Source organism: Trichomonas vaginalis, chromosome II (genome assembly GCF_026262505.1).
Source record: "Trichomonas vaginalis G3 chromosome II, whole genome shotgun sequence".
Taxonomy (NCBI): Eukaryota; Parabasalia; order Trichomonadida; family Trichomonadidae; genus Trichomonas; species Trichomonas vaginalis.
The window spans coordinates 14,059,063-14,078,079 of record NC_067204.1 but is presented as its reverse complement, the minus strand read 5'-3'; the positions used below and the strand labels follow the sequence as shown (position 1 = coordinate 14,078,079).

General features: G+C 38.2%; 7 protein-coding genes across 7 annotated transcripts; 3 read left to right on the top strand and 4 right to left on the bottom strand.

The window, feature by feature from the left end:
* Positions 1 to 1,347: 1,347 nt before the first annotated feature.
* On the top strand, positions 1,348 to 6,143 carry TVAGG3_0542140 (glycosyl transferase; the record flags this gene model as incomplete). Its single annotated transcript, XM_001323008.2, has 1 exon — positions 1,348 to 6,066. The coding sequence occupies one exon, from the start codon at positions 1,348 to 1,350 to the stop codon at positions 6,064 to 6,066; it is 4,719 nt and encodes a 1,572-aa protein (XP_001323043.1).
* A 416-nt stretch (positions 6,144 to 6,559) lies between these two features.
* TVAGG3_0542130 (cysteine S-palmitoyltransferase protein) lies at positions 6,560 to 7,468 on the top strand (the record flags this gene model as incomplete). Its single annotated transcript, XM_001323007.1, has 1 exon — positions 6,560 to 7,468. The coding sequence occupies one exon, from the start codon at positions 6,560 to 6,562 to the stop codon at positions 7,466 to 7,468; it is 909 nt and encodes a 302-aa protein (XP_001323042.1).
* A 109-nt stretch (positions 7,469 to 7,577) lies between these two features.
* On the bottom strand, positions 7,578 to 8,793 carry TVAGG3_0542120 (uncharacterized protein; the record flags this gene model as incomplete). The annotated part of the gene is made up of 1 exon (XM_001323006.1): positions 7,625 to 8,743. One exon carries the CDS (start codon positions 8,741 to 8,743, stop codon positions 7,625 to 7,627), a length of 1,119 nt encoding a protein of 372 aa, XP_001323041.1.
* Positions 8,794 to 9,387: 594 nt separating this feature from the next.
* Positions 9,388 to 11,685, bottom strand: TVAGG3_0542110 (zinc ion binding; the record flags this gene model as incomplete). The annotated part of the gene is made up of 1 exon (XM_001323005.1): positions 9,634 to 11,655. The coding sequence occupies one exon, from the start codon at positions 11,653 to 11,655 to the stop codon at positions 9,634 to 9,636; it is 2,022 nt and encodes a 673-aa protein (XP_001323040.1).
* Positions 11,686 to 12,252: 567 nt separating this feature from the next.
* On the bottom strand, positions 12,253 to 14,946 carry TVAGG3_0542100 (cilia- and flagella-associated protein 58-related family; the record flags this gene model as incomplete). The annotated part of the gene is made up of 1 exon (XM_001323004.1): positions 12,253 to 14,946. One exon carries the CDS (start codon positions 14,944 to 14,946, stop codon positions 12,253 to 12,255), a length of 2,694 nt encoding a protein of 897 aa, XP_001323039.1.
* Positions 14,947 to 15,504: 558 nt separating this feature from the next.
* Positions 15,505 to 16,793, bottom strand: TVAGG3_0542090 (beta1,3-galactosyltransferase family; the record flags this gene model as incomplete). Its single annotated transcript, XM_001323003.1, has 1 exon — positions 15,546 to 16,766. The coding sequence occupies one exon, from the start codon at positions 16,764 to 16,766 to the stop codon at positions 15,546 to 15,548; it is 1,221 nt and encodes a 406-aa protein (XP_001323038.1).
* A 28-nt stretch (positions 16,794 to 16,821) lies between these two features.
* TVAGG3_0542080 (histone monoubiquitination) lies at positions 16,822 to 18,747 on the top strand (the record flags this gene model as incomplete). The annotated part of the gene is made up of 1 exon (XM_001323002.2): positions 16,827 to 18,701. The coding sequence occupies one exon, from the start codon at positions 16,827 to 16,829 to the stop codon at positions 18,699 to 18,701; it is 1,875 nt and encodes a 624-aa protein (XP_001323037.1).
* Positions 18,748 to 19,017: the final 270 nt, after the last annotated feature.

The following is a 19,017-nucleotide window of genomic DNA, read 5'->3' as shown; positions in this document are numbered from 1 at the left end:
GTCAATTTTTAAAAACATTGATTTTGGTCAATGAATTTGTTATATTAATTAGACTAATTATGAGAAGTATAGTAACTTGATCATATTACACATGGTCAATTCAATATTTTTTGAATTTGGATATTGTAAAGATTTTGAAATACGATAAATTTTAAAAAATTAATGATACTTTCGGACGTGCAATGAGATTTAAATAGAAGCTCATTACTTTGAATTATTGAACTCCAAAATTTTAATTCCATATTTATCGCATATAGAATGGTTTTCACATAAGCTACCAAATGACCTTTACTGTAGGCTCTATATAAATTTTCATTGATTTATCATTCTTTTATTACTCAATTGATAAGATCATCGAAATTTAATATGAATAAATGAACTCATAAATAATAGTATATGATTTCCTTCATCCATGTATTAGTTTAATTTAAGTTATGGTGATATTCGATTCTTCCATACCGGTATTTTTTTCGACCAATCAAATTAGCTCAAAATTTTAGGTAAAACAAATAGTAGGTATTTATTACAATTTGTTATAGTATTTAAATGTCGTAAAATCAACTATTCCTACTCCCTTATTGATAAAATTTAGAGAGGCATATTTATTTTTTCTGGGAGTTTTTCAAGCACATGTAGGAGACCTGTGTTATAAATCGAAATGTTTTCCACCTACCGCTTTTCTTTTGAAAAGCTTTAATATTTTTTATTGATTGGCGCAAATCCATATAGTTAACCATTATATCTTAGGAAAAATGGAACAACCAGAAATAAATGGCAATTTTATCCATTACCTACCTGCTTTTTTTCATTTTTGGAAATTTCATATCATCCAAATATTTCATTTCGAAAAATCCTGGAAAAATAATCAGTTGATTCGATTACAATTAATCTAAATAGTGTTTTTCTTCATTATAGGTAAAGGATTTTTGTATTTTTTTGAAATTAATGATTAACCATTCTATAACATGTATTTCAGATATGTGAAACCTAATTAGGATCGCCAATACTATCGAGGGTTGCAGTACCATAGTCAGGCTTCGACCATATATGCTTCAGAAATTCAATTATATGTTGTTTCATCGGGTTCTCTTCACAGACTTTGAAAACCCATAGAAAAATTCTGAATATATTTGAATGACACACTCAGAAAAAATTCTCAAAAATTGAGGCGCGGCTGGCCATCTATTTTTCACAAATTGAATGATAGGTGTTCACATAAATGTTTTTTCGAAATATTACTATATATCATACATAGATATCGGCTAATCAAAATAAAAGTGACTTCATCTCACCCATATATACATTCAACCTGTACTTAAATTCTAAAGTATTCAATTTAGATCATTTATGTCAAGTGATATTCACTCCACCAAGCCCGAGCTCTTCACCCAATTGGATGAAGCTCAGGCTATGAGTGTTCAACCACTTCCAGAGGAGCAATTGGAGCAAATCCCATTGTCTATCCCAATCTGCTATAGTCTTTTAGAAGCTCTTTACAACTTCGAACGCAGCCAAGGCTCAGTACCAAGAGTACAAGCTATTCTCGATTCAATTGTTAAATCCGAATCTTTCTTTTTCCAGGAGTCACCTGTAATGTACGAGCCGACAGGCGGATTCCTCTCACTCGTTCCAGATGATGGACACGTTTACAACATCAACTGGAAGGCATTCATTTTACAAGCACACATTTCATTCCTCATCGCTCAAGGATGGGATTCAATCTCCGCCAACCGCAAGAAAGGATTTTCACGCTCAGACAGCAGCGAATTACAGCAGCCAATGCAGACACCACAGTCTCTCATTGGATCACGCGCCGGCACATCCATTGGTATTGGATCTCTTGCCCGCCGTCAGCAACTTGGCCCAGTTGGCTCATTCGCTCAGAGATCAGCCATCGCTGCACCAAGCAACATCGGCTCTCTTACACTCACAGAAGTTCCAAAGCTCGAACGTGATGAAGCCGCTCAAGCACAGCCAGAGAACCTCCCAGCTGACTACGATCCACAGCACATGTTCTCCATCCAGATCCAGTGCGGAATGCAGTCACCAGTCTTCCGTGCTATCATTGCTGCCATTCTTGCACGCGGCCTTCTCGATGTTGCCTTCGCTTACACACTCGTCAACAACTACGCCAAGGAAATCGAAGATGCTGATATCAAGCCAGCTACACAGAACGATTCAACATCTGCTTTCGATAACTTCTACCAGACACTCAATGCATCAATGAACATTGACGAAGCCCAGATCTACGAATTCGTCGCCAAGGACAAGATCAACGCTATCTTCGATGCATTCCAGAACGTTGACCCATTAGTCTGCACACCACACGCACGCAACTTCATTGAGTCAATCATTGCACCACTCTGCTATCACGAGACACCAAGCTCAGCTCGCCGTGCCGCTGCTCTCTACACAAACTTCCTCAACTACCATAACTGGGATCCATCCGTCACAAAGGTTGTCACATACAAGACACCAATCTTCTTCCCACAGCAGGGCGACAGCAAGCTTCTCATTACTGCTCCAACAAAGAACGGCAAGCAGTTCTTCCTCCGCCAGACAGGCAAGTACACACCAAACACAACAGGCTTCTTCGATGTTGCTTACGCTCGCATCCTTCCATCCGGCGAATACGAAGTTGACAAGAACGTCCAAGTTGTCAGATACGTCGTTCTCCCATCAACAGCTCGCCAGGAAGTCATCCACGAGCTCCCAGCCTTCGACCACAACGGCCCAATCAGATTCGACGCCCTCGAAGCACAGCTCGAAGACCTCGCCGACAATGGTGTCACAGCTGTCCACGTTCCAGGTGCTATTGCCACAACAAAGCCATATCTCCTTACACACGTTACAGATCACTCTGTCATCTCCAAGGAGTGCGGTGGCATCGAACTCTTCAAGCAGTTCGCTGAGCACGCAAGGAACTTGAAGCTCCGTGTCCTTCTCGACTTCGAACCACTCGTCTCTGTTCTCATGTCATCTCGTAAGTACTCAATGTACAACACAGTCCACATCGACGAGTTCGGCAGATTAGTCACAGTTGTCTGCCCGAAGACAGAAGTTACACTCCTCAACGTTCGTTCCACCAAGTTATGGGAACTCTTCGCTAAGGAGATCTCAACACTCGCCGAAATCCCCGGAGTTTCCGGCTTCTTCCTCGGCGATGTTTCCCATTGGGATCAAGTCTACGGCAGAGATCTTCAGGAACTCACAAAGATCGATCCAGATGACGAGCCACACTACAACAGATTCAACATCTTACAAGGCACTGTCGTCGACATCAAGTCCGAGAACTGCGGCTTAATCACACGCAAGGCCAAGCGCTCTCCATTCCTCATGAAGATCATGTCCATGATCTGGGCTGAACATCCAGACACATTCGTTTGGATGCAATGCCAGCCACAGCAGGAAGCATTCTGCCTCGAGTCCGGTGTCATCCCACAGTGCAGCGAATTCGCTGATCTCATCATCAACGAGATCAACAACGCTTCACACACAGAGGACTTCCACTACATCGCTGCTTCCTCCAACCTCAAGAAGTTCTACGAGGAACGCCAGGAGAGACTCCCAGAAGGCTACCTTGTTGTCACACCATTCTCATCAATGACAACAGGCATCGCCCCACTTCCAATCGAGAGATACCAGCTCGCAATCGACTTCCTCTTCTTCCACACAGATGTTCCAATCACAGGCAACTGCCTCAACCAGCTCACTGTCTTACCAACAGCTTACGACATGACATCAAAGCCAAAGGTCTATCGTGTCAACCCATCCGCCACAAAGTTCAACGCTTGCCTCAAGCAGCGCGCTCAGTCTCGCTCCAGAGCTGACTGGATCTTCAACGGCGATGTCCAAGTCTTACCAGCTACATACAACCACGAAGTCAACAACGCAGTCTCTGCCACAATCAGAATCTGCCCAGAGAACAACAGATGCGCACTCATCACATCCTCATTCTACCCACATCCACTCATCTTCGAGTTATCCATCTCCAACTTACCAATCTTCAAGAACATCTCACACGAATCAATCATCGAAATTGTTCCACTTCTTCTCTTCACACAACAGGGCTCATCCAACTCAGACAAGCCACAGTACTATGCTTACAACGAAGCTGCTTCTGAGGGATCACAGCTCTTCTTCGATATCTTCCCATACGCTACAAACCTCTACGAAATCCGCCTGAAATCACCACCAATCGAACCAACAGTCCAGAGAACACTCAGGGAACACGTTTACACACGTCTCGAATTGGCTCTCAACGTCAACTCCATCTCCGTCCTCGCCAACAACGAGCTCATGATCAAGATCCTCGACATGTTCGATGATGAGAACAAGGACCCAGAAGCTCTCGAAAAGATCATCGCAATGCTTCCACTCAGAAACGCACAACAAGAAATCATCTTCAGAAACGCTCTCTTCTTCGCAACACGCCACATCCGCTCCAACAGAGACCTCATCAAGCTCTCTGAGAAGGAAGACGAAGTCATCCAGAAGCGTGAGAAGATCGCCATGCGCGCACTCAAATGTGCTCAGGCCTCCAAGATGGTCACACCATCACAGTTCGCACAGAAGGTTCTCGATTCCAACAACCTCGGCCCAATCTTCTTCGTCACACCAGAACTCGGCCCATTCTCTCGTGTCGGTGGTATCTCAACAATGGTTTGGGAACTCGCCAAGGAATTGGTCTCAATCGGTGTCGATGTCTCCGTCATTTCTCCATACTACAACATCGGTCCAAAGGGTGAGACAAACTACCTCACAAAGTGGGATATCAAGTTCCAGAGAACAATCGATGTCTACGCACCAGATAAATTCGAAGTCGGTGTCCACTACGGTGTCGTTGATGGTGTCAAGTTATGGTTCCTCCACAACTACACATTCTTCTCAACACCATATCCAACAGGCTCCACATCATACAAGCTCCAGTACCTCATCATGATGGCTAAGGGTGCTCTCGAATTGCTCTGCCAGGAGAGAATCATCCCATCATTAGTCATCACAAACGACTGGCCAACAGGTTTAGTCGCTGCCTACGCTAGACAGACATTCGGCTCCGTCTTCGAAGGCACACAGTTCCTCCACATCTTCCACAACTTGGGTATCGGTTACGCCGGCAAGATCTGGCCATCAGACCAGAACACTGGCGCCCTCCACTACCTCCACAACTTGCCAGATGAGCTCATCGTCGATAACTTCGACCACTCATTCGATCCATCACTCTCCGCATTACACTGCACAGACCAGTGGGCAACAGTTTCCAAGAAGTACCGCGAGGAGTTGCTCGAAGGATCTCCATACAACTACTTCTTACGCCAGTTCCCGAAGCCATTCGCCTTCTCCAACGGTATCAGATTCCAGGAGAGACTCAAAGCTCTTGAGAACCTCAAGATGAACCACACAGAGGCAAAGGCATTCATCCAGAAGAAGTACTTCGGAAGCTCAGATCCATCAAAGTGCTTGTTTGTCTTCGTCGGCAGAATTGTCGAACAGAAGGGTGTCCACTTAATCACAGACACATTCGAGGAACTCAACCGCGAATTCAACGGCAGATTGCAGTTCATCGTCGGTGGCCAGGCTGCTCCAGATGACAGATCATACGGTCAACCAGTCTGCGGCAGAATGTGGGATCTCAAGAACAGATATCCAGAGTCATTCTGGGCTGATCCATCTGCATTCTTCACAGATGGCTTAGCTTGCTGCCACGGTGCTGATTACTTCCTCGTCCCATCAATGTTCGAACCATCAGGCATTGTCCAACAGGAGGCTTTCGCTTCAGGAACACCTTGCATTGCCTTCAGAACAGGTGGTCTTGCTGATACAGTCTTCGAGTTCGACAGAGAGAAGCGTACAGGAAACGGTGTCGTCTTCTGGGCTCACAGACACAGAGACTTCATCATGGCCGTCGAGCGCGCTATCGCTCTCTTCAATGAGCCAGATCTCTACAACACAATGAGAAAGAACGCTTTCGAATCAGTTCTTTCTACAGAAACAGTCGCTCGCGCTTGGGCTAGAGAATTCGCTAGACTCTTCCAGAAGATCTACGATGATCCAGTTTCCAACTAATTACATTAACTGTCCTATCTCTCTTTTTTTATTATTTGAAAATTACGATATTTATTTAAAAACTTGACATTATATTTTTAATTTACTTTTATTTTTTGAAGATAAAACATTTGAGATAAAGAACATTCTTTCATATTGTATGATAGAGGCTGATTAGATGATCTTTATTCATGGTGTGTGGATGTCCAAATATATCTCAAATTTGTTTTAGCAGTTGATAATTTGAGAAGGAAAAAAGGAAAAAATTGTAGTTTTCATCAATGAAAAATAGACTTAGAACATTTTTAATGCTGCGAAAATTGACCTAATAATAATATTACTGCCCTACTTTATTATCATATAGTTCTTTCGGCCTTCTGCAACATACTCTTATTTTGAAGAATCTGACAATGCTATTTTATATTTTTATGAAATAAACATGTACAATTAATATAGAATAAGATCAATATCGTATCAATTCAATTCAATCTATAGAAAATATTGAACATTCTTGATGGAAGTTAATTCTTCAGAGAGGCAACTTCCAGATCCGACTGATTACTACACGTATCGAAAGATATGTGGTCTTTCCTTAAATTTCGTGCCTTCTCTCAACAAAACTTTCATCAACCATTGGGAAGTTAATCCAGGATTACCAATATATGTATTAACAGTGATGATTACATCATTTTTAGCATTTGCCTCAATTGTTGTACCATCTTTGAAGCTCAAATGGTATTTCGTTATCTTATTGACCGTAATTTTTTCGCTCTTTTTGATTTCATATATTAACACAATATTAGAGGGACCAGGATACTTACCTTTTTACTATCCACTTAAGCCAAACACAGAAAAAGATAAACAATTTGATTTTTTAAGCGGCATCGTTACAAATGACTCACAGCTTAAGATTATCGATAAGAAGAAACTTCCGAAAAGAGTACACTATTTCAAAACAGCCAAAAGAATCGTCTTACGACCAGATCATTACTGTGATTGGGTAGCATCGTTTGTCGGGAAGAAAAACTACAAACTGTTCTATCTGTTTAATTTCTACGGGTTTATCTACATAGCATTGTTTTTCATTTCATTAATTTTCGTTATTAAGAAAGATATTGACCAAAATGCGTTTCCTTTATCGCATTATATATTAATTTTGTATGTAGCTCAAGCTCTTTTCTTTACAATGTTTACGATGGCTTTTTTATGCGGAAGTACTTTTGAAATTTCAAAAAACATCACAGACTTCGAAAACCTGGCCGATATCGCCGTAGATTGGGATAACTCCAGTTGTTTAAGCAATTGGGAAGAAATTTTTGGATCAATATCAAAATGGTATACGTGGCCTATACCATTTGGTGCTTTTCATAACATGGATAGCTATGAGTTAGTTGAATGGCCTCAGGAAATTGCCGAAATTTAATTTTTGTTTGTATATAGAAAATTCTTTATTTGTATTTAATAAACTGTCTTGTATATACTTATGGATATCTAAGATACACGAATTTTAAAAAAATTTGATTTAGTATTTAAACAATTTTATATATCTATACAAAAATATTGAATTAGGTTAAACAACTTAAAGGTTATCATCTTCCATTAGTATTTCTGTAATTCTATTACGAAGATTTCTAAGTTCTTCGACAAATTCCGCCTTCTTTGTATTTAGGAACTTGTTTTGACCAGAAACGATTGCAATCTTTTTCTTGAGGTTCTCTATTTCCGATTTCAAGTCATCTTCCGTAAGAGTTTCTGGTAATTTTCTCCAAGCTCCATTTTCATCATTTAGCGTTGGATCTTCAACAGATGTAGCTTTCTGAAGTATTTTTTTTCGCTTTTCTTTATTGCTTGTATCCTCTTCTGATGTATCGATGAGAGATTTATCTCTTTTTCCAATGAAACTACCAGTTTTTCTTTCTATTCGCTTACGAGTGGGCATTGCTCTCTTAGCAGGTTCCTTTATTGAAACCGAAGCTTGTTCCTGTAAAAATGAAGGGTTAGAAAAGTCAATTGGCATTTGGAGACAGCTAATTGATCTAGGTCTAGGTGGTAGTCTTACATGCTCCACTGGTTCGTAGAACATTCCGGTTCCTTTCACATTTGTTGATGAACTATCCAAAAATGACAAAATTGTTGAAGAATCATCTTGCACGATGGGAGCAGTCATCGGAGCGTAAACAGTTTTTTCTCTTCTTCGAGCTTTTGCTTGTAATTGCTTTGGCAGACCGCTCATTGAGTGATGCATTGGAGGAGGTGGAGTAAATGGTGGAGGATCTGGTATTGATAATGGAGGATTGCTAATACTATCATCTGGACCATAATTTGGAATGGGGATTGTTCTTTTTGGTGGCGGTGGTTTCATGCTTGGTGGTGGCGGTATTGGCAAACTTTTCAGCGTATAGGAACGTTCTTTAGTTTTGATTGGTGGCGGTGGCCTTTTTGATGGTGGCGGAGGTAAGAATTGGCTTTGCCCTCTTGCTATTGCTTTGGAAGAATTGGAAGTTGGCTGTAATGAGGCAACTTCTGATGCTAATTCAGGTGTTGACATTGTTTGCATTGGAGATGTATTTTTATTATCGCTTGAGCTCTGAGAGTCAGCTAATGACGAAGCACGCGATGAATTGTCATCTCCACTAGAATCTATTTCATTAGGAATATATTTAAATAATGGTTTCTCTACGCTAACATCATCTGTCATCAATAGTTTATTTAATGACTAAATTTCAGATTGTAAAATTTAGAAATTCTTATCCAGCATAATCAATCTGATATTTTTTGTTTTTTTATGTCACAGATTGAATTAAATAAAAAACGTTAATTTTTGTAAAATTCAATCGATATTTGATCTTAATAAATCTTTTATCTCTTTTCAGCGTACTGAGTGAAATTTAATTCCTAAAGAGATGAATAAAAATTCGCAATTTTTTAAACATCATTACATTAATGAGGGGTTTGAGAATTCAGAATATGATGCTTATAATGCAATTGCGATAAATCGAAGATTTATATACGAACTGTCTGTTATCTCTCGAACGAATAATGTCAATTTCATTAAAGGAATTTGATACATAAGATTTTGGTTGAAAATTATCATGCTGGAACATCTTATACCTTATTAATACTTATATAAGTAATGGATAAATAAAAAATATTTCCAAAATATACGAAGCCAAACCTAGAGAGTTCTATTAGTTTGAAAGAGAAATTATCATAGTATATTGATTGCTTTGCTAAAATCCATAATGTCATGGCTTAAACTTTATCTATATCATGAGATGCAAAGTGAATTATCATAATAGAATGGAAATTATATCTTAAAAATAAGAGATAGTTTATTAACGAGGAAGGTAGATAATGGTGCAAATAAAAGTGAGTGGATTTACCTTTCAATTTACGAGTTAGTATAAATTATTATTATTTCCGCCATACATTCAATTTTGAATCATATTCTATCGTTACACGTAATAAATAAAAAATGCGTCATTTTTACAAATCTGCGAAAAAAAGATTTTTTTTATTGACATAAATTTTTTTTTTGAGTGTGTTCAAATAAAATATAAAAAAAGAAGGTAATATATATATAAATTCTTAGTTAGCCGGAGAGAAGAATCCCCAAACTTCTACATTATCAGCTTTGAATCTTGGCTGGCCAGCGAGGAACTTCTGAGCAGCTTCACTTCCGTATTCTAAACCAATACCGAATGTATTTTCGATGGTTGAAGCGCAGCGGTCGAAGTTTCCAGCAAGAACCAAATCATCTCTTCCGAAAGCGAAAGAATCCGGAGTTCCGCATAAGAAAACAGGATCCTCGGACTGTGGGTGTGCAGGGATGAAAGCATTTCTATCAATAGAGAAGAGGAACGATGAAGAATTCTCTCCGAAAGGTCTCATTTCGCTGTTCCATTTAGAAGCTGCGAAACCGCCGAAAACGTGTCCTCCAGCCTTGATCAGAATGACCGTGATTCCCTTTCCATCGATCTGCCTGTGCATCTCCTGGATATCTCTGCCATCTGACGATGTAGAGAACATGAGATGTGTTTCAGGCATTCCTTTGAATGGGAAGCAGAGGTAGAGCTTCCTGGCTGTCTCTTCATCTTCAATGATTTCGGATCCTTCGAAAGGAACAAAGTCAATTTCGTCAAATTGCTTTCCGTACTTCCTGCGCTTCCTCTCGGCCATTTTATCGAGAGTTGTGATCTTGGCGCCCTTCTCTGACTCCTCGTCTGCATCTCTATGCGTTGTGGAGGTCGGCCATGATGATTGGTTGTGAGATGTAGTTGTTCCTCTTGGAAGTGAGCGTTCGATGGCCTTTGGAATGTCGACGGGCTTCGGAGACTGGATAGAAAGGCTTCCGAAAACGGCAACATCGGCTTTGATGCCATTAACGCGTTGTAAATCGAGAGTTGTTTCGATATCTTTGTCGAGAACTTCTGTACGATGGAATTCTTGAAGGAATGGTACTGGATCTCCATCTGTATAGTAGTTTTCGAGCATTGTATTCGTAGATTTGAGTTGATCGTATTTACGCTGAAGTTCTGCGAGGCTGGACTTAGCTTCAACGATGCGGCGGCCAATTAACTGCTTGGCTTCGTTGGAAGCTGCGTCTGCAATCCTCTTGATTTCGGCTAAAACGTTAGTAAGATTTGTTTGAAGGTTTTGGACGGTATCTTCTGCTTCCGCGATTGAAGCCTTGAGGACTTTCTCGCGGTTGACACGAACTGGGTTAGGAATATTCATCTTTGCGCCGATTTGTTCGTATGCCTGTGTAATTCCTGTTAATTTATGCTTGAGAGTATCTCTATGGGAGTGGTTACCGTGAACTTTGCACTCAATGCAGACAGGAAGTGCACACTGTTCGCAATAATACTGAACCATGTGATCTGGATGCTCTGGGCATGGCTGGAATGTTGGTAAGACCTCGCCGAGTGGTTTTCTGACATGGTTCTTCGCAACGCCAGAGCTGTGGATCTTCTGGTCGCAGTTAATGCATAATTTCATGTTATCATTAGTGCAATAGAAGACAGCGTACTGTTTATGGCAGTTGTCGCATTTCATGCAATCAAGTGGCTTAGCAGCAACGTTGTCACCACCTTTGATTTTGATGATATGAAGTGTATTGTATTGTTGTGGTTTGAAAATTACAAAATCACCCTTAGCAGATGTTCTCAAGCTGTCGTATCCTTGTGGAATGTTAGCAGATGTAACATTTTCTAAAGGAAGGAAGTTATCTCCTGAAATTGCAGCAACAGGATTGAGATAATTGGACACTTTACCAAGAGCAACGATAAGGTGAACAAGAGTATACTCTTCCTTTCCTGGAGGAAGTGTTACTTTTGAAGCATTGAATTGCAATCCGTTTTTAGTTGGAAGTCTGACGCCTTTTGATGTAATGTCAGCTACTCCTTGTTGAAGAGTGCTTGCATCTAAGAAGACATGAACGATATTTGGATTTTCCATTGACTTAACGAAAGTTTGGAATTGAAATGTGCCTGCTTTTTGCGTAATATCTAACATTTCAGTAATCTTTAATTGTGGTGCTTGAGTTTGTATACGAAGATGATGTTCGACAAGGCCGAATTCGTCTCCGAACGGTGAAACTTGAGAGCTCATAATTTTTTTCTCGTCTGTTATCAGCCGTTAGGCGTTTCCAGTGTCACCTTTTTGCTTACATTTACAGGTGTGAATTGATATCAAAATCCTTTACAACCAGATGAATACAAATAGTATGAGCAATACTGCGTGAAAAGTGATCAATTTGCGTTTTGGTCAGTAAACACAATAATCCAAAAAAATTTCAAATGATGTATGAAAAAACAATACTAAAGCTATTTTGATTTCACGCTTAGTGATAATATTTAGTGCTTTTGCTATGTAATGAATAGAACAACAGAAGTTCTCATTACCAATGATCAAATTCCATTGGATTTGTTCTGTGATATTTATCCCATTTGATTCATATGCAAGCGGTCAGGAATGTAGTTATTCATTTAACATTAATGTTATTCATAGTCTAAGTAACATTTTGTTTAGGCAATCATGTTTTTCTCATCATGAAGTAATGAAATACACTCCTATTCAAACATTCTTTATATAGGTTGCAATGGAAATATACATCCAAGATAACAACATTTAACTTTATCAATAAGTAGTTATGAAATATATAAGAAAAATTAAAAAGATAATAAATAGATAACATATTTATTTTGATTACAATTTAGCGTCATTAAGAGTGACTTCTCCACCAGTTTCATCCATATGAATACCGTATGGAGTAAGCATTTTATTAACAGATTCCAATGCGACGTGTGCGTCATCAAACTTCTGTTCCTCGAGCTGTTGCTGAAGAACTTTAAGATCGTGCTGTTCTTTAAGTTCAGCCTTCTTCTGTTTGATCCATTTCTTTCTCTCATTCATCAATTCCATTCTCACGTCTGTAAGGTCTTTGCGGAACTCATTCACTTCATCTCTGTACAGCTCCAATTTGCGTGAAACCTCTTCTAAATTGAATTTCTTTGACTTCACTTTTTCTGAATATTCTGTCACTTTTTGTTCTAATTCAATTCCAGGTTTATGTCTTACTTGAGCGGACAACATGTTGTACTGGCTTTCCTTCTCCTTGATTTTATCCTGTAGATCAGCAACTTGCTTTGTTCTTGCGACCAAATCAGCTTGTAATTCCTGATATCTCTTTAATCTTTCGAATCTTTGGGGATCTGATGATTCCAGCAATGTCCAGTTATGAATGTTAATAGGAATAGCTAATTCTTCTTCCATGGCCGCTCTTTCTGCTCTCAATTGCATCAATTCTTTCTGTTTTATGTGAATTTGCTCTCTTCTTTCTCTTAATTGGTCATCGATTTGAGCAACTTCCTCTAATTTGGCCGATTTCTCGTTAATCAGCTTGTTCAAGTTTGCAATTTCCATTTCTTTGAGGTCATAATCTCTTTCACCTCTCTTTACCTGTTTCTTGAGGTTCTCCAAGATTGTCTGGACCTGGTCCATCTCTTTTTCTTTCTCAACGGTCTTGTTTGAAATAGCATCTGAATCTTTTTTGACATTTTCAAGTCTGTGAAGGTGTTTCTGTAGCGAATCTTCAGCGTGCTTGATACTCAAGTTGATCTTGCTTATTTCTGCATCATTAGCAACGATCGTAGAGTTCAATGTCGTGATAACAATTTCGACTTGAGTCAATTTCTCTCTTAACTGGGAATCTTCATCTTCTGTTCTCTTCAATGACTCTATATCTCTAAGTTTCTCCATAGCCTTCCTGTGGATATCATCTTTATGTTGTTCAATTGCGAATTTCATTCTTCCGAAATTGTTTTCTAGCTCTGTAATCTCTGCTTCCACTTCTTTGACCTTCTTTGATGAGATCTCACGTTCGCTTCTCACCTTCTCGTAAAGGGATTGCTGTTGTGCAACATGTCTATCTCCATTCACAATTTCGGCAGTTTTTGATTGAACTTTTGAAGCCAAATCTTTTAGAGTTTCCTGGCCATGGAGGAACTGTGAAGTAGCAGCTGAGAGTTCCTCGCTGTAGTGCTCTCTTTCCGTCTCTATTGAGTAGATTTTCTTTTGTGTCTCCTGCAAATGTTGTTTAATTATCGAAATTTCGCAATCAATGTTGTGAGCTTGGTTCTTGTACATTTGGAGTATTGTTTGGGCTTGTGTCTGATGCTGTAACTCGCCTTCGTTCTTCTTCAATTTGCTGTTTTCGTCTCTGACACAAGTATCAATTTGTTTCCTGGTCAGTTCACCTTCTCTTCTTAATGTTGCAATTCTGTCTTCTGTTGCATCTACTTGTGTTCTGACGGCGTCTGTGTCTTTGCGGATACCTTCGTAACGCTCTTGAAGGCCTTGTACTTTAAGACGGATCTTGTCTCTGTTATTATTTTGTTGTTGAGCTTGATTAGATACAGAATCAGCCACTTTTTGGCGTTCGATGAGCGCATTGTGGTTGTTGGCAATGTCTGCTTCGATAGCAACAATCTGGCTGTTTAAAAGATCAAGTTCTTTTTGGTATTTTTGACATTTTTCGGAGATCTCTTGTTTTTCGCTTTTTGCAGACTCGAAACGACGTTTTTGCTCACGAACTTTCTTGTCTATCTGCTTTACTGTCTCTTGTTCTTGAGCAACTTCGATTGTTTTATCTGCAACTTGTTGTTTCATTTCTTTTAGACGATTTCTGGTATTTTCACGGTCACGTTCGAGTTCGAAAAGATGTTGTCTCTCCATTTGGTCTTCGCGTTGCTTGTCTTCAACTGTTTCGTCGATGCGTTTTAATTCAGCAATGGAATCTTGTATTTCTTTGTCTTTTGCTGCTTTCTTTTCTTGTGTGATTCTGTTGTTCTCTTTTAATTGTGGGATTTGTTGATTTAATTCTTCAAATTGTTTTGTCAATTCGACACGCCTTGCTTTTAATTGGCTAAGTTCATCTTTTTGACCTCTTTCTTCAAGAACGCATCGTTCTAATTCGTTTTCTAAGCCAGTAATTTCACTGGTGACAACTTCATTTGCTTCCATCGCTTCATGCAAGGAGGCAAGCAAATCTGTAAGTGCAGCTTGTTTCTTATCGCGATCTTCGTTGAGGTTTGATATAGAGCGTGAATCTTCTTCTGCTAATTTAGAAACTGTTCTAACTTTCGCTTTATTTCCTACAATTTCAGACTCAATAACACGACCTTTTTCAATATATCTTGCCTGGTTTGTCATTGATTTCTGTAAGATACCGAAAAGTTTGGCATATTCGTGTCTGAATGGTTCTAATACGGAATCTTTCGCAATTTCATGGTTTAATTCATGAAAATCGTGTTGTAAATCTGTAAATGTCGTTTGTGAGAATTCAGCTAGCTGCTGCTGCGCATCCGAAACGGAGGAATTCGTTACACCTTTCTCCGTCATTCAGAATAACGAGTTTTTTTTTCACGAGGTGACACTTTTTAGAATATAGTGTAACAAAGATTTACTGCATTTAATTACTAAATTAATAATATGATAAGCATTTATATTTCATAAATGGAATCTATTTTCAAATATATCGAAGAATTTTAATTTGTTTTTGGAATTTGAAGTTTTTAACAAGATCCAGTTATATCATATTTGTTTCTCATAGATAATAGCAATAATAGAAAGACATATTTCAAAATGCAAGATTATTTAAAGGATATTTTATCTAGTTTCTCATATTTATGCAAATAATATAGTACAAATCTTAAAGTATCATTTAGATATATTCATTGGTGATTGTTTGTGATCAAAATAGATTGATTTAATGTTTTATCTTATTAACATTTTCATTTCTGCTTATGGTTCAAATCCATGGACCCACATTTTGAAAAAAAACAATTCTAATTGTTGTATGTGTGTGTTGAATAGTGTATTATTGAGATCAATTATATTTGTCGATAAAAACTGAGATTATATTCTAAATAAACACAATATTTACATTAGTATATAAAGCGAAAGAAAAAAATACAATAAATTAACAAAACTTAAAATTTCTAAAGCATATTAACAGGAACATCGTACATATCATAAGGAGATTCAGATCCTGGATGATTATTATAGAATTGTCTTGCTTTAGGACACTTAACTCTCAATGATAATGAGTAATTCTTGTAATCATCATGAAATTCTTGAGCAAGTTCTCCTTTTTCCATATTATCATCACATATATATCTTACTCTAAATCCTCTTTCAAATGTTTGTACGAATTCTGTTGGATTCTCTGAGTTATCGATAGGAGTAATCATTGTTTGCAATTTAGAACAAGCTTGGTTAAGATTCGTGTAGCAGAACCTATATCCGAAGTAGAAATTAGTGATTTGGCCGGAGAATATCTCAACTCTGAACGGAATTGCAGCATAAATACTCCAATCAGCGTAAACATCAGTTCCATTCTTTAATTTCCACTGGGAAACTGTTGTATTATAAAAGATATACGCTCTGTCCTTTTCAATGTGGTGGGCGGAGATTTGAGGCAAAAATTGGTGTCTTCTGTCTTCCAATTCTTCAGGAACGTCAGGGAAGAACTGTTCTGCAGATGGATGAAGGTAACTAGAATATCCACCGGGGCGATCATCGAAATATCTCTCTAAACAAAGAGCAAATCTGATATCTGATCCAACATTTGCCAAATTGAACATATCTTGGCAAGGAATGAAGTACTCTTTGACTCTATTGATGAATGACTTTGAAAATATAATGCCAGAGCCACCATGAATGAAATCGTGCCATTTGTGAATATTTCTGAAGAACGGAGTTGAAAAACTAGCAACACCATATGTAACACCATACATTGCATCTTCATTTGGATTATGAGCTTCAAGAAAATCGAGTAAATTATCCATAAAGAAATACGTATCATCATCAAAGAAAACGTACCAATCTTTATCAGGCACAGCTGTAACAAAGTCATGCATTGATATCATATGACGTGCTTGAGCATGATTCCAAGCTGTATCAAATTCTGTTCCAAAAAGAGCATAAGTTTGCAAATCTAGCTTACGAAAGTGAATGCTTAAGTGATTGTTTTCTTTGACGATTTGTTGTGGAACTTGGTCAGGATAACCTTCTGAATAAATATAAACTTCTGGAAGTAATTGGTACCAAGTCTTTGAATTTGGCAAAATTCGACTTTTAATGCATCCAAAGCCACTCCATGAGCAGAATGCTATCCTTGAAATATTAATAGACTGTGAAAAAACTAAAAAATAAAACATTAAAAAATGATTAAAAAATAATATAAAAGGGTCTTACACCTTTGAAAAGACAGAACAAAAATGAGTGCGGCTCCGTTATCTGAAATCTTCTCGCAGCCGCCTCCAAAATCAATGCCTTCTTATACTATTTATGATAATGACGTTGAGTCTTCCGAAAAAAGAAAGCAGCAGCACAAATTAAACTTTCTTAAGTATAAAGTACAGCAACATAACAAAAAGGCTCAAAATGCATGCGTCGAATGCTATAATGCTTTATCAAAGGTTGAATTGGCAGCATTTGATTGCTTGATTGCTGACTATTTCCTCGGTGATTGCCAAATTAACGAACTTCGAGATTTTATTGCATGTTGCGCAATGCCACCTTTTAGCTTAGTGAATGCAGATCGAAATGATATTGCAGTAGCAGAGCAACATATCCAATACATTTTTAGTAAACTCCAACAAACATCACAATCACTTCAGCGTTATAAAGATCACAAAATCGAACCTCAGAAACGCCCATCAGAAATTCTATCCTTCTTGCGTGAACAGAAATCAAACTTAGACAGAAATAGAACGGATATCAAGCCAACTTCACAGCAACAAATAGATCAGATGTCCTCTCCAAGTAACCAAGCCGTACCTTCCAATCCTGGCTTCTACAAGTGGCTCCGCAAAACAATGAAATCCGAATTATCAGAATCAACAAGAATACGGCAGTTAATAGCAAAAGTTTCATCGAAATATAACACCGTTGCCGATCTCAGAGAAGCTACAGAAAACCTTCGCCAATCAAAAATTGCGCCACAAACAATAAATTACGAGATGTGCGGACTTGACAACATTTTACACTCACCATATATTTCCTCTGCTCATAGTAATTATGTATTCTTACAATCAATGCTCAGTTCCATTCGCAGCCAAAAATCATATCTCATTCCTCGTTGTCAGCACCTAATTTCGCGTTGCCAAGAGATGATCACCAACGTACAGCAAAAAACAGAAAAGATGCGCGCGGAATCAATACAACAATCCCAAACTCTTCGTTCAAGTCTCGATAGAAGAATAGAAGACGTAAATGAAATCAAAAAGAAAATCGAACCTTACACAAGAAGCCTTATCGCAGCCGAAAATGTCAGTTCGCTTGAAAAATTTACCGAAATTGCAGAAGATCTCGATAAAATACTCAGCGAAAAGATTACAAGCAAAGGAAATGCCCCAGAACTTCTCAATTTGCTTAAAGAACTTCGTACAGCCAGAAAAGATACGCAAACTCTTGCAGAATTTGAAATTAATAAAATGATTTCAGCGGCTACTATTCAAAAGACATATTACAATGTTATTCGTGATTTCTCGAAGGCTGATGACCAAGTTTATCAAAGTAGTCGTGAGCTTACCCAACTTACAAGTTACGAAAAATATCTTACAGAGCTAAGTGATCTTCTTAAGGTCCGCGACATAGAGAACTGGAATCAGAACTTAGCTCTAGTCACAACGGCATTCTCCGAGCTCCAGGAAGAAAGCACAGCCCTGGCTGAAGCTGTAACTCCATTAATTGAAGTAAAAAGTGACACCGAAAGTGATGCCGAGCTTGAAGCCATGGAAAACAAGGTAAATGAGCTTCTTGAAGAGCGTATAAGGCTTAGCAAAGAGTTAACAGATATAGCACTTGATAATGCCCATGCAACAGAAGAACTTTATAATACTGTGACGAAATTTACTGTTCTTGAGAGCGATTCAGCGAATTGCAGGTCAGAATCTGAAGAAAAACAGATTCTCAAGTTGCAGGAGAAGATTCTTTGCCCAATTTGCCATAAAAATAGAAGAAATTGCCTCATAACAACTTGTATGCACCCGATTTGCAAGAATTGCATGGCAGAAGCTGGCGGTCAATGCCCAATTTGTGGAGAATCATTTGATGATGAGGATGTGAAGATGTTTTGGTTCCAGAACTAAACTTTTGTTGTTTTAAATAAAAATTATAAAAAATTTATTGCAATTTCTAAATGATTATTGTATTTACCTCATTAAAATCATTAACACTATCATATATTACATAATTTTTTTGAATTTGGTACTTAATTTTAGCTCAAATCAATTGAATATAACTGTTATTCTTTGAAAATCATAGATATATGCATCTGGTAGTGCTTTAGACTTGGAGAAATAGCCTATATCCTTAACATTATGATGAAACATATAATTATTGATATATAATCATCTGTATTCTTGATCAAATTATAAAAGTTAATGATTAAATCAATTATACTAC